This window comes from Poecilia reticulata, linkage group LG7, assembly GCF_000633615.1.
Source record: "Poecilia reticulata strain Guanapo linkage group LG7, Guppy_female_1.0+MT, whole genome shotgun sequence".
Taxonomy (NCBI): domain Eukaryota; kingdom Metazoa; phylum Chordata; class Actinopteri; order Cyprinodontiformes; family Poeciliidae; genus Poecilia; species Poecilia reticulata.
Genome location: NC_024337.1, coordinates 24745886 through 24760724, shown reverse-complemented (window position 1 = coordinate 24760724; position 14839 = coordinate 24745886). Strand labels below are relative to the sequence as shown.

General features: G+C 39.4%; 1 protein-coding gene across 3 annotated transcripts in view; it reads left to right on the top strand.

Moving 5' to 3' along the window:
- kcnd3 (potassium voltage-gated channel, Shal-related subfamily, member 3) overlaps positions 1 to 13822 on the top strand; it is a 117823-nt gene extending 104001 nt beyond the window's left edge. For 2 of the 3 annotated variants that reach the window (XM_008413848.2, XM_008413846.2), the window contains 5 exons: positions 3488 to 3589; positions 7055 to 7087; positions 7192 to 7284; positions 8155 to 8417; positions 8933 to 13822. In XM_008413848.2, the coding sequence (XP_008412070.1) occupies positions 3488 to 3589; positions 7055 to 7087; positions 7192 to 7284; positions 8155 to 8417; positions 8933 to 9107 (666 nt within the window). In that variant the 3' untranslated portion in view covers positions 9108 to 13822. The remainder of the gene's footprint in view (positions 1 to 3487; positions 3590 to 7054; positions 7088 to 7191; positions 7285 to 8154; positions 8418 to 8932) is intronic. The other variant, XM_017305825.1, reaches the window with a different exon arrangement.
- The last annotated feature ends 1017 nt before the right edge of the window (positions 13823 to 14839 follow it).

Genomic DNA, 14839 nt, shown 5'->3' with positions numbered 1-14839 from the left:
AGAAATCTTGTGTGCAACTTGCTACAATCCACATAATGAAATAAAAAAATATGGAGAATGTTGCTTTGGTCAAATGAGACATAATTTGAACTTGTAAAAAAATCCTACTCTTAACATAATAGTCAGAACTTCACAGGAAAAGTGTGGATGAAAGAAAATCATTATGCTAGAATGGATTTGTTAAAATCCATCCATCCATCCATCCATCCATCCATCCATCCATCCATCCATACATCCATACATCCATACATCCATCCATCCATTTGCTTTACACCCTTGTTCCCTTAGTGGGGTCAGGAGGGCTGCTGGTGCCTATCTCCAGCTAACATTCCGGGCGAGAGGCGGGGTCACCCTGGACAGGTCGCCAGTCTGTTGCAGGGCAAAAACTCCAGACCCAAATGACTAAAACTTTGAAAAGTTCAAAAGGGTGGGAATGCTTTTATAAACCTCTGTGGAACGCATCCAAACCACCAGTTAATCCTCAGAAGTGCTTTAGTTGGAAAGGGGCCTAATGCATCCATCCGGTCCCACAACATCCTATCATTTAAACATCTTGAATATTATTCAGCAGTTTTTTCTTCATCACAGCCATCTTTATAAATCCATGCAATAAAAAAGATAACAGACGACTTTTCAAATATTTTTTTGTGGGCACAGACTGGCAAAGTTCATTCATGCAAGGGCAATTCAAAGGTCAGTTGTTTTTATTTCACATTTCTTAATTGGGAGATCCACACACTAAAATGGTCCTCATTAGTATCAATGAACAGGGAGCAAACAGCATGGAGACTAAACTTTTATGACTGCATGGATGGAAGATTTTGACTACTTTGCGCTATAAATAACCCCCTACTTGACATGGTAAAGTAACAAGATTCATAGAAGTTAGCTTCAAATGAGGCCAGATGTCTTGGCACAGTCATAAAGCGCACATGGACACGGGAATCACTAAGTCAGCAGTTTGGGTGCTTAGCACCTGCACAACAATGCTACCTGGAAGCAGTGCCCTGCAAAAGTCTTTTTCTGCAAGACTGCAAATCTTACAACAATAAATCATTTTTATTTACTTGCCTAATACTTTTAATAAATTACTTGCAAGTATTGTGCACATAACTAGAGTACTGGATGAGCAGCAAGGGATAAAGGAAGCACTCACTGATTTGTTTGGTCGATCCAAACTTCAAAATCCTGATGCATTTATTTATTTATTTATTTATTTATTTAAGTTTATGCTTAAGTTTTATTTTTCAGAAGATTGTGAATATTTGGCGTTCAAATGCAAGTAAAGCTCTTTGTCAAAAAAATAAATAAAAAGTTTATTCAAGTCATAAAACACAAGCAATTACATTAACTCTCTGGGTTGCTGTTAGAAGTATCGTATTGTGATCCAATGTCATATGAATTTAAAAATAAAAAAATAAATAAGGCGTTGCAATACATTTGCAGAAGTCTGCATGCCCTTAAAGAACTCTTGGTTAAAACAGTCTATAGCCCATTTTCAGCATTCAGTCTTGTTCGGTAGAACTCTGTCAGAGTGATAAATCTAGACTCGGCCACTTTGTTTTCCTACGTCACCGTGCAAAGATCCATCAAATTTGTCCGCCTGGGAGGATGTATCATGTCCACAGCCTTTTTCTTGTTGTTCAACAGATTTTCTGTCAGTTTTAGTTCTTTAGTTCTGGACTCTTCAATTTTCCTCTGACAAAGTAGTTATTTTTTTTATTTTGATGCACTGTTGGACTCACTGTGATTGATAAGAAATTAAATCCCTCTTAATCATCAGCTTTCTCACAGACACCTGCTGGTTTTGGGAGAAAAACTGTCTGGTAATATGAATTAACAGATTAAAAATCCTCAACTACATCTAAAGAAATGTATTCCCAGAGCATGATGCTGTCGTCACTATCTTTCACTTTAGGCATTGCAATTTTGGAAATTTCTTTTTTTTTTATATGTAGAGCTGCTTTTGTTCCAAATAATTGTTGAAATCACACCACATGATCAAGTTTAACTACGTAAAATCATAACATTTTCTCCTTCAAGTTTTTATTAAATTGGAAGGCCTGGAAGTATTGCTTCTCAAGAAAGTACTATCTGTGCTGTGGTACATCCATCATGCATTTTTAACCTATTAGCAAAATGAGCAAATGTCAGAAAAATCATAAAAGGACAGCTAACCTTAAGAATCAACATGTGCTTCAACATAGTATTTGGTCTGTGGTGTGCATTTTTAATCTTTTTTTTGTTTCACATTTTTTGCAAAAAAGTATGATTTTGAAATGGCACATATTTACTGTAGCCCTTCTTCAAACGGCTTTGGATTATCCAGTGCTGAGCAGCACACCTTTTGTCAACTGTTTTCTCTTTTCGCTTTGTGTCATTCTGAGACTTTGGCAGCAATAAGAAGATGAGCCCTGTGGAAGCTGTCAGAAACTTCACACCTGATATCTCATCCTAGAACCAGCTTGGTGTGGCTTTTGTTGTTTTATGGAAAGCAAAATGCTCTTTAACAACTTTCCAATAAATATTACAGAGTGTTCCAGCTTGGCTATATTTTAAACGCAGAACAGTGAAAAACAAGTATGTGGGATTTCTAATTTGAGAAAGTCATGACAATATTTTTGTTTGTGATGTTGGTCTTTTCATTCTCAAATTTCGTCTGTCTCATCTTTTCTCTCAATTAATATAAAGGAAAAAAAACCAAACACATACAACACTGTCTAATTTGTTTAATGGATAATACACTGCTCAAAAAAATAAAGGGAACACATAAGCACTTAAGTGAACACTTAAATGTTCCCTTTATTTTTTTGAGCAGTATATTTCCAATGTACTCACTTCATTATGTGATACTGAATCAAACACTGTATTATTAAAGACATATAATATAGTGTTTATATTTAAAGAACTATAAAGATTTTAAAATAGCTCCTCCTGAAGGATCATTTTACTGTCTGCTGCTCTTGCATAAAAACCTTCCTGTCCACGTTCCTCCCTGTCCCTTCTCTGTCTGGTTCATATCTGTTGCACTTAAGACAGTTTTCACTTTGAGCTGAAAAGTAGAGCAGCGTGGCATTGAACTCTTACAATCTTTCATTTAGCCGGAGAAAAGCCGCTAACATGGTTCAAGCAAATTGAATTTGTTGTTTTAAACGGTGCAAATTACTGTACGACACTTAGGTGCCTGATTTATGCCGGATTTATCTGCTCCAACATCTGCCGCTCTTAACTGCTTTCTCAACCAAAGGACTGTGCTAGTGTACGATTCCCATAAATGATTCATAAGTATATTTGAGGATCAGAGTGAATTTATCACCGGAGATCAGAGAGAATGCAGTAATACCCACGTGGTGCGATCAATGAGTTCACAACCAAAATATCAAGCACGTTAAAGCTTAAATCAGAGCAGAGTCAGAGATCCCCAATCATCTTGTTATATGATGTGGTAAATGCCCTCACTAACAGGTGATTTTCATGCTCTTTGCAGAAAGCTCGCCTTGCCAGGATACGACTATCAAAAACAGGAAGCTCGAGTGCCTTCCTCCACAGCAAGCGCAACGGCCTGTTCAATGAAGCACTCGAGCTCACGGTAAGACTCGCCTCAGCACCACATCATTTACTATTCCGAGAAACAACCAGCCGCACAGGACGCAGTCAAAAGTGTGCATATTTTAAGCGGTGACACATAAAACCTGACCTGTGCTCTATCCGAGATTCTAAATTCAAGCCTTGCTCCCTAATATCCATTAATTATCCCAGCATCCCTTCGGAGGAACTAACTGTGTTCTCATTTGGCGAGCGGCACATTTAACGTGAGCATCGCTGAGCCCAGCTGCCCAGCTGAGGAACAGGCTTGAGGCGATGTAGCAAGAAATGTAAACACAACACAAGGATGTTCCCTGCCTCTCCGAAATCTAGCGGTTTACAAGCAAGCACTATAGTGGCCCCGGGGGCAGACACAGCACAAAAACAAGTGTTTGTTCCACTTTTCTAACTCAGTGTTCCAGTGTCTTCTTTGCTGTATCTCTCTCCAGCAGAACTGGTGAGGACACAATCAGATTGGCACCAGTGAGACTTGCTGGCCGAGAAACACGCAACACATTTGCAGCAAGGCACTGGAAACTATAAACCTGTAACTGTATTTTTTGAAAAATGTAGTTTTAAATTAATCTTAAAACAAAATGTTTGCTGAGGGTGTGTGTTCTAACTTTTTAAAACACCTCGTTTATATATTTTTCAAGTGCCGCCAGACTCAGATGTTCTTATCCAATGTCATAAAGATTAACACAGAAATATGTTAAGTCAGAGGTTTCCCACAAGCCCAGGCCTCACAATCCAATATAGTCAACCAATATATAAAAGTTTGTGATCACTGCTGTGTGTGTCTGGGAGTATGTAGCTCATTACAGTTTTCCCTCAGACGTTACAACGAAAACTCCTTGGTTTCTCACTGCTTTTTAAAATTCTGAATGAAAAAAGTTTGTTTGATGTCATTACCAGATTGAAGATTTAACATTAGAGTTAAATCTAATGGAATAAGTAGCAAACAGGACTTGGTCCTGGTTACTTGTTAACTTTTCCTTTATGAAGCTTCTTATCAGGCAAAGCAGAAAAAAGAATGGCTAGTTGGTTCGTATTACCTCTGCACCACATTTTGTGTTTATCTTAATATTATCTGCTCTAAGGTTTCTGTGACAAACCACTTTACTCGGAGCGCTTACCCCAGCAGTTCAGGGTTGTTTGAGCAGCAAGGTCAGACAGATGGTCTTTATTGCCGTTTCTGATGACTGCGTGAAAGTTAAACAAAATGTTAATCGCTGTCAAATGTTTAATCGTTAGGAGGCTTTTTATTCACAGTACGCCCGGCACCACGCGGAGCGACACAATGTGTTTTGTCACCTGGCAGATCAAGCTGTTTCCACTCTACAGTATGGTGGCCACCTGGGTAGTGAGGCATGGCCGCCTCCAGATAGATAGACCGCTGATACGGACCTGTAGTCACATGTATGGATGGGAGTGCGTGGGGGGGAGGGAGGGGGAACAGAAATAGCTCACACCTAAACACCTGTGCTCTACTGCTGCTTTAGCTACAGATAAGCAACCGCGATGCAAGTGAGCCGAGGAACACTGAGTCATCAGCACAGCAATGTACCCTCTCAGCACGGAAAGCCTCTGTTTTCAACACCAGCCACATGCTCAACAGGCAGAAAGATCCTACTACCATTCTTCCTAATGCAGCATTTTGCTTGCTTATCGCTGTTATGAGGGATGACAGCAGTACTTTTCACTGAGCTTCCAGGTACTTCTGGGGAGCATAGAGGCAACTTATTACATGTCTGTAAGTAAATCGTAGCAGGAAAGAGATAACAGGACAAGATCACTGATGAGGCACCTTACCTGGATCAGTGTGACGATATTTCTAGACTTTTTTGGGTCATTTGTTTAGATTATTTCTGTGTTAATTTAATATTGAGTTGAATTATGACCCCCCATCTCACTGGCACCAGCAACCCTCGTAACCCCACAATTACTGGATGGATGGATGGATGGATGGATGGATGGATGGATGGATGGATGGATGGATGGATGGATGGATGGATGGATGGATGGAAAAAATTAAGAACATCATTAAAAAGTTAATGTATTTCATTAACTTATATAAAACACCAATATATCCTTGACGTATTTCACACAACATAATATATTAATCACCTATTTTGATTAGTTGACTAAAAACTATAAGTAATTTTTAAAAATCGAACTTCTGTTTCTCAGAAAGTTAGAATATAACACAATACTGGTAAAAGAGAGTTTTTATATGGTACAACGTATTCACTCTATATTTGGTCAAGGTTCCTTTTGCATAATTGAAAGGCAGCAGGAAGGTGATCACCCTGTGGCCGTGCTGTGCTACCTGAATGCTTTGAAAACAGTCTTCAGCTGATCTACATTGGCGTCTGGTGTATTTCATCTTTTCTTTTATAATACCCTATAGATTCTCATGAGGTTAATGTGTTGTACCTTTTTTGACAACATTTTCCTTCCACTCAGTTTTCCATTAGTATGCTTTTTCACAGAACTCTGCTAACTGAGCTCTTCTTTGTGGCTTGCCCTTCTTTTGTAGGGTATCCATGACTAAATGCCAAGCCACCAGTCCTCCCTGTGACTATATATCATAACATAGCCATGGCAAAATATTTCTGAATGGAAAAAAAAATATTGACTTGAGGAACTGAAATATGGATTTTCAGTAACTTTTAACAGGAATGATAAAAAATAAAACAGAAATAAACATTTGAAATATATAAATCTCTGTAATCTATGTTATATGAGTTTCACCATTTGAATTTAATTTATTACGATAAAGCAACTTTTTGAGGTGATTCGAATTGAGTGGCAAGGATCTGTTTTCCAAGTCTTTCTAAAGAAGTGATTTTATCTTTCTTCACAGTGGAAATATTTTCTAAAACCTTTAATCCTTTCTAGTTTTAGTGACTAATAACACATTCTTGCAAAAACAATTACAAAGTGAACTCATAAAAAGACATATTGCGGTTTTACATTTGCTCACATCTTGTTCATCAGTGTCTCTCGCTCTAAGGTCTCAGCTTAGCTTTAACCAGAACTTCCTTCAAATATCTGCAGAGTTGGAAGTACCACCGACTTTTCATGCAAACTTTTTTTTTTTATGCAAGTAAACACATAAGCGTCAGTTCAGTGGTATAAAGCATAAGGAATATGGTAAACAAGTCATTAGACAGTTCCCTTTAGCGAACACAGACAAGTAGGCAAAATGTCATAATGGAAATTTTATGTGAACTGTATACTGAGTAACTATTATGTGCCAGAAATGCTAGACGTTCCACCCTCCCCACACAGGTTGGTGCCCTAGATGTTAGAAGACTTTCCTCTTGGGGTTTGGAATAGTAAACATTCTCTGTCTGACTGGCATGACTGCAAACGCTGACGGCTGTCTTTTCTCAGCGCCGAACTGTGAACACGAGTAAAACTCTACCTGTCTTGTTCTCCTTTTGTCTCCTTCTTCAACTCAAAGCAACTTCCATACAAGATGAACCTTTCAGATCAGGTACTGAGACGGCATTCGGCGGCACGCCTCCCACATCACTTCCAGAGAGAGAGAGTGAAGCCTAACGTTCGTTTCGTGTTTGTGCGTGAATTCTTCTATTCCAGGGTTCCACTGAGGACGAGAAGCGTTTGAGCAAATCTACCTCTCTAATAGAGAGCCAGCACCACCATCTGCTGCACTGTCTGGAGAAAACCACAGTGAGTGCATGGCTGCTGGAGCTTCTGGAACTGAGTACAGTCTTCTTCTATCTGTCATGAATGTCTTTTTTTTTTTTTCCCCATCATCACACGAAAATCCACCAGTTCTGTCTGTAAAAATACATCTAAAAGCTGAGTGTAAAACCACAGCTGAGTTAATAAGAACTGAACTCTTTGCACAGTACAGTACATTTCATTCTGATTCGCTTCATTTAGCTTTTGATAAGCAGTTGTTCTAGCATGCTCTGATCCATGAGGACCCAGACTCATATTTAACAGCCTTCCTTATCTGTGAAAACAAAAACACCACGCAGTAATCAATAGGAATGATTTCTTTGTGTGTTTATCTTGTAGGGGGCAAACATTAGCATGGAAACAATTATGTTGGCTTCACTGAAAAACAAAATTAATTTGTTTAAAATCTGTTTTGTTTTCATTTCGAGCGCAAGTCAGAAGTTTGCATACACTCATGTCGCATTTCGGGGTCTTTTTGTGATGGATTTTGAACTGTTTGGACTCATTTACGCAACATAAAACTTTAATGACTTTTAAATTGTAGAGGTTTATTTTTTTAGCAAACTTAAGAGAAAACCCATCAGCAACATCCTAGCATCATTCTATCTCAATATTTGTCCAGTTTTCTCATCACAAATGGCAGAGTTCGTTTAAATTGCTTGGTTTACATCATGGACTCATCTTTTAATAAGTTATACTCAGTTTTTACAAAGATATCGAGTTCAACAGTTTAAAAAAAAACAAACTAAAATAATTCTGACAACAAAACAGGCTATCACAGCAATTGTATTCATTGTGAGAGAACTCCTTGACCTTACACATAGATGATGCTTTCTTCCTGCTTTTGCTCCGTAGAACCACGAGTTTGTGGATGAGCAGTATTATCAGCAGAGTTACCTGGAAGCGGGGCTGCAGAACTATCCGTCTCGAAGCCCTTCGTTGTCCAGCCAAGACGGCGTGACAGGGTCGTGCTGCACTCGGAGAAGCAAGAAGCAACACCACACCCCTTTACCGAACGCCACCGCTCCAGCACACATGCAGCCTTTGAAACACACTCACACACACCCACAAGGCTTGCAGGAGCTCAGCACCATCCACATCCAGCCCCTAAGTACCAGGTAAGGTCAGAGTTCCTAAAGGACTTGACTATACCTTGTCTTATACTGATCCACATGTGTGAAGATGCCATGTTTAATCTGTTCAAACAAGGACAAGTATAAACAGAATCCAGATTTGGCTTTTAAATAAGGTGACAGTTTTGTGTCCTTGAGCTTTAATGATTTGCGCACCATGAACAAAGAATTTTATGTTGAAATTTTGAAGCAACAACTCAAGACATCCACAAGGAAGTTAAAATTTGGGCATACATGGGTTTTGCAAGTGGACAATGATTATAAACACGCTGCCAAATTAGTTAAGTAGCAAAGTCGATAGTGAGACGTGACCTTCACCTCTCCCTGATCTTAGCCCTCCAGAAAAATCCATGGTGAAAACCTGAAAAGGAGTGTGCAAGAAAAGTGGCACACATAACTTCCTCAGTTAGAACAGTTCTGTTAGGAGGTTTGGGTCAAAGTATTTCCCTGGGATCGTTCTAATCAATTTGCTGTTTTTTTCCGCCCCCCCACACACACAGCCGCTCCAGTTTAAACATGCGCGTAGATGAGCCAGCTCCTCTGAACTGCCAGAGCAGCCAGATCACAACAGCAATCATCAGCATTCCCACCCCGCCAGTGACGACTCCGGAAGGCGACGCTCACCTGCCCGCCGCTCCCACCCTGCAAAATGTGGTGAAGGTGTCTGCTCTGTGAAGACTAGACTGCAGCAGCGCCGCACCAACAGACAGAGAAAGACTCACAGAAGCAGACCGAGAAGGACTAACTATGGTGGAAAGGGCTTTCAGAGACGGATTCTGGCCCTGGTGGAGCCTGCCCCCTGCTGGTGAAGTGTTGCATTGGCACGGACTCCCCTGTACACATGGAGGATGGACTTCAGGCGCAGTATCTTCATGTTAGTGGTCGGCAGTGTGTTCGTATGTGAATGTGTGCGTAAAAAGAACAAGACAGATGGATAGGGAATCATTTAGGAAGAGGACTGTGTGCCTCTAAGTGTCAGAGGTAAGTTCCCAGAGTTAGTTGTGTGTCACTGTGCACAAAAGCACCTTTTTATAAGTCATGCTTGAGTTTAAGACAGGGAGTACAGAAGAGGGAATGAGGGCAACTCAAAGAAAAAGGGAAATAAAAAAAATAACCCCCCCTTTCTGATTAATGCCTTTGAAATAGAGTACTGCCCGTTTCAGCCATTTTGGTCTACAAACCTCCTTTTCAGGTCAAACATTATTCCACTTTAGCGTAATTTCTTAAAAACCCAAAAAGCAGTAGGTGTCAGTGTGATGGCATTACCAGTGACTGTGAATGAGTGTTTGTAACTTTAAGATAGATTGTAAGTTGTTCCATTTCTGAAAGGAGGTGTGTCTGCGTGTGTTTGTGTGTGTGTGTGTTTCTCGGTTGATTGAAAACTTGTATTTCAGTTCTTCTGGAAGTATCTATGGCTCAGTATATAATAGTATATAACTAGCTGCCACTTCGAAGGGTTCTTTGCACATATTTCTGTCAAAAAATTCTCAGCAGCAAGGGTTTCACTCAGTTTGTGCATAGTTTGCAGCACTAAGTATTGTTTTCTTTTTTACTTTGAATCACCACCCATTTGTTTTGGCTCCAAAAGCCCAAATGGCCTCAAAAAACGCAATTTATTTTGCAAACAAAGCAAAAAAAAAAAAACTTACTTTAAATTCAAATCTACACAACGAAAAGCACAAAGCATTTGCTGAGAATTTGCTGACAAAAATCTGCCCTGAGCCTGTGATCTTTGTGAATATTGTTAATAGAATATTTTGTAATATTTGACCATCGTTTGGCAGAAGCAGTGAGTCTGTCCTCTTGTTCTTGCTCTCCTCTCTACATCCTTCTCTCTCTTGTTGTTGTCCTGTTGTATCCCTGACATCTGTGTGAACAACAGTATGCTTTCAGTAGTTTTTATAGCCGTCGACATTTTTTATTTTCTTCCCTAAACTCAGCGAGCGTTTTTCAGAGTTGTTGAGTATATGTACGTAATCTGTGTGGTAAGCAAACTTGGTGTTTGTACTTTTTGTCCTCCTCGATGTTTTAAAGGATTTCTTTTTCACTTTATCTTCTGGAGACTTTACAGTAGGCAAATCTGTTGTAAAAATGACCGCAGGGACATAAAAAAAAAAAAAAAGTACTAGATGAACCATCTTTTGGCCTTTTTCCATACTGAATGTAATTTGTAGGTTTCAGCAGCGATACAGTCAGTTGTGTCTTCAAATCAATGAGACCTCTGTCAGGAGTTCATTACAACAGGGAACACCAGCTAGAGTTGCAGCAGACTAACCGCCCACCTCTGCAGGTTAAAGGCTCATATCATATTTTGACTTCTCCTTTTCAATTTTGTTTGCACTTGTAGCTGCCGCCAACTCTGTCAGAGATCTTTGTTGTCGTGTTCACTTGAAGCCAAGATCTCAGTTGTTTCAATAGCCTTGGGGGAAAACATCTTTAAACAGAGAAACTGCTTTTGGTGTGTGATTAGAAAACAGCCCTCTCTACATATTTACTTGAACAAGTTTTACCCACTTACAAAGCAACAAAGAGCAAACAGTGCTCACTCATTTATGTTTCCATTAAACAACTCCACTTATATTTGACATATTCTAATAAAATGTGAGATTTTTTTGTCAAGAAAGGAATTGTTTTCTGAGGTTCCAGGTGAAACATAATTGCCCTTTTAGAGAGGTGTGGTCCCAAAGGTTAATCTGTGCTATGAAATGTCTTACCTACTTAAAAAGCTGGTAAAAAAAAAAAAAAAAACTGTGATTTTGTTATGATTCAGATTTTCATGATTTTTAGGTTTTCCGACTCAAAATTTTGCTATTTGCCCTTTAAACATGGTGATTAAGAGCACATACACTAAGCAGCAGATTCATGTCTGACTTTTTAAAAGCAATACTAGAACTGCTGGAGTATCTGCACCCCTGTAGATTGTTTTTATTTCTGCAGAAGTGAACTCTTTAATAACACCCAGCGTCGTATTAGAACATTACTTTATGAAACGTTAGGTCAACTTGTCTCTTCTGCTCTACGTCAGTTCTAACTCCTCCAGAGATGAGTAACAACCCAAAAAAGCTTATTCTACAAAACTGCACCAAAATGTGTTTTACTTCTGGTACTTATTAATATTAACCTTGCTCTGAGTATGGTAACTTTGGGCACAAAGATAACCGTCTAGATCCACTATTTGCATTTAGTCAAAATGGCCATATTGAAAATTACAAGCACAGACACAAAACATTTTTGTTATATTTAAAAAATAAATAATAAATCAATCAAGAAATTAACTTCACATTAAGAAGCTTAGAATCTACTGGAATGGAGCAGAACAGGTGAGGCAGAAGTAAAACTCCCTGTTTTTGCTGCTGGGGCGATTTAAAAAAAAAAACTTGATTCATTTGCTGCTGCTCGTTCTCAGAACAGGTTATTTTACGTCAGCTCTACTTTCAATAGACACCGATTGACATTCTATGTAAGCATATGACACACTGGAAATGTCGAAGGGACGCATTTTTATTTACAAGCAACAAAGATAGGTTTGTGGTTGTGTCCGTCTCCGTTACGTACTCTTCTCTCTCTCCAGGCTCAGTCTCCCCCTTACTCTTTGCTTTGCCCTCCTATGCCACCTGTTGTTGTTGAGACTACTGCTGTGCGTAACTTGTCATGTGTTGGATATTATTTATGACCTTGTCTTGTGTCCCAACTGTGAAACGCCTGATAAAACATCTATATCTGCCACAAAAACCTGTAGTCTGTGGGGTTTTTTCTTCACCTTCTAACCCTGTCTATAAGTCCAAGTGTGTGACTAGCAGGAAATGGCAAGAAGACAGAGCTTCACTGCTTTTTTTTTCTGCTTTTCCATAAGTGCAGAGTGGTAATCAATGTTTTCATCAAAGCATAGGCTATTACTTTTAAGTGGTTTCTTTGGATGGAGGAGAAGGGTCTCTGAGAGTTCAGCCAAAACTTTGGGTCATACTTGAGTTGCTGCACAAATTGAGTCCCATATGCACAGTGCAGATGAGCAAAATTTGTCTAAAGTGAAATGTTTATTGGTTTTCCTGGTGAAGACATGTAGAAGCAAGAGAATAAATTAATATTTGACTGCAGTGCCATAATTTCACTCTAGCACAAATCTAAATATGAGCTAAATAAATCTGAGCTTTTTCTGTCCTTACATCACAAGTGCCCTGGGTGAAGATTCCTACATGCCAGCTGGAACATTACGCTAAGTTAAAATGAACCCATGATTGAGCTTTTCAACAGCAAACACTTCAGCTTGGTTTGGCAAATAAATACATGGAAAAGTGCAAGAGGAGGAGCTACGATGCTGTGAGCCAGTTTCTCTCCTAATGGGAATAGAATCCTTCTTAGTAAGGAGGAGAAAGAATCACAGGATCTTTACCTGGACATTTGTCTGTCAGAAATCTGAAATTGGGTCCTTATCCAAAAGCATTTGGCTAATTCTATACAGACTGACCAGACTACCTTCTACTAACGTCTCAGCTTTTAGGTGAGAACATAGGTCAGCATGGTGCAGAGAGAACTGATCAAAAATCTGCTTGTCTGTATGATCCAGCTTTGAGAAATATTATAGGTTAAAATCAAAGAGCAAATGCTGTCCTCTTTGCAGAGGGGGGCAGCAAGTGGTGTCAGTCATTTTACCTAAAATTATTTGCTAAATAATTAAATGTAATTTCGGTGACGGTTGGATTTTTCTGAATCGTTCAGTCCAAGATTAGGTTTCTGCAAAAAGTTTTCCTTTTAATCACTTTCACAAGAGAGGTCAATAAATGTGGAGGTATTTATAATATATACTCCTGTTCAACTATAGAATTTATTGGCGGAACATTTCGCAGCTACAGCCCTCAGCATGGTTGATAAAGCATTTGTGAATCATTGTTGGTAATGACTCAGATCGGGTAATGACAGTGACTTCAGTCGTCTTCAGGTTCACCAACATCTTGAAAAAAACTGCTAGATTTGCTCTCTATGAAACTAAGAGGGGATAACTTGTGTTTGATTCATGTGAGAAAGCATGTTTAATGTTTCCCGCTTTTGTGTGAAGAGCATTGGCTTCTTTACAACGTCCAGCGTACAACTGCATAGAAACATTCCAGGACAAGATCACAAGACTTTTATGTGGAGGAAGTCGTTGTCCAGCAGGGAGGCAGTGGCCTGCTGAGATGACCCTGCTGATGAAGGAGCAGGGACACTGCCGGCCTCAGCTGGACTCCAGACTGTCGATGTTTCCTTAAACCTTTGATTGTGAGCAGAGTGGACAACAGAAACTAAACAGCACTCTGCATGCTCCCTGTCTTACTGTTATGTACTTGACTCGGTGTGTAAATGACATGTTCAGTTACAATTTATTTCTGTCAGAATAAATAATTATTTCTAAATTAGAGCTCCTAAATTTCTTCCAGTTTGCCTCCCTCACTTGTTCAGGTAGCTTAAGCAAATAACCCAAATCCCCAAAGTGAAAGAAGGACGAAGTGGGGAAGAATCACATTGAGAATCCAAGAGGTCACAACTAGAACTTTGCTGCATGTCAAAAATCCAAACCAAAACTCAAAACTCTTGCTTCTTCTGCTCTGTTTTACAGGAAAAGGCAGTTGTTTTAAAGCACCTCATGCCGATATTTACTGTAAAGCATTTTGACACAACTTCATGGATGAACGGTGCCGGGTGCACAGCAACAGCTGGCGTTCTCTCTCCCACAGAGCAGAACAGAGAGAAGCAGCAGCGCGTCTGCAGAGCGCTTCAGGAAGTCCACAGCGGCCGAGACAAACAGCGGGAACTTTTGACTCTGCATCTTCAGCTATCCTCTTCATCAACACCCCAAGGATCTTTTAGAAGTTCAACAATCCTGTCTCATTAAAAAAAAAGAAAGAAAAACGGAAATCCTTTTTACCTTCACCACGAGGGGTCAGTGATGATGTGGATGCCCGACAGAAAATTGACATGAAAACTAGATTTATGCAGATTAAGATTTTTTTTTAAGGCTATGGATGCGTTGAAAAGCAACTTTGCTTTTTTTTTATTTATTTATTTTTATTATTTTCAAAAGCTCAGATTAGGTAAGACATTACAGACATCTCTTTCACATATTTCTAAGAAATCCTGCCGCAGTTACTGTTTAGTCCTCTGCTTAAATTAAAAACAGAAAATGCTTCAGGTGAAGAAATTATCTCATGTTTTCCTCCAGTTTATGTATTCATGTGCTCTTTGTATCACCTACCACTGATTGGGTGAATTGGTAGAAAGGTTAACTGACCTGAAATCATGGGAAGGAGAGGAGCTCCGGTACGCCAAGGGTTAAACTTCTTCTGGATGTGAACTCCATGCAATCACAGCACACACTGATACAATGACTTCAAGTCAAAAACCAAAAAACCTGACTGAACAGAATGGGATTTGAA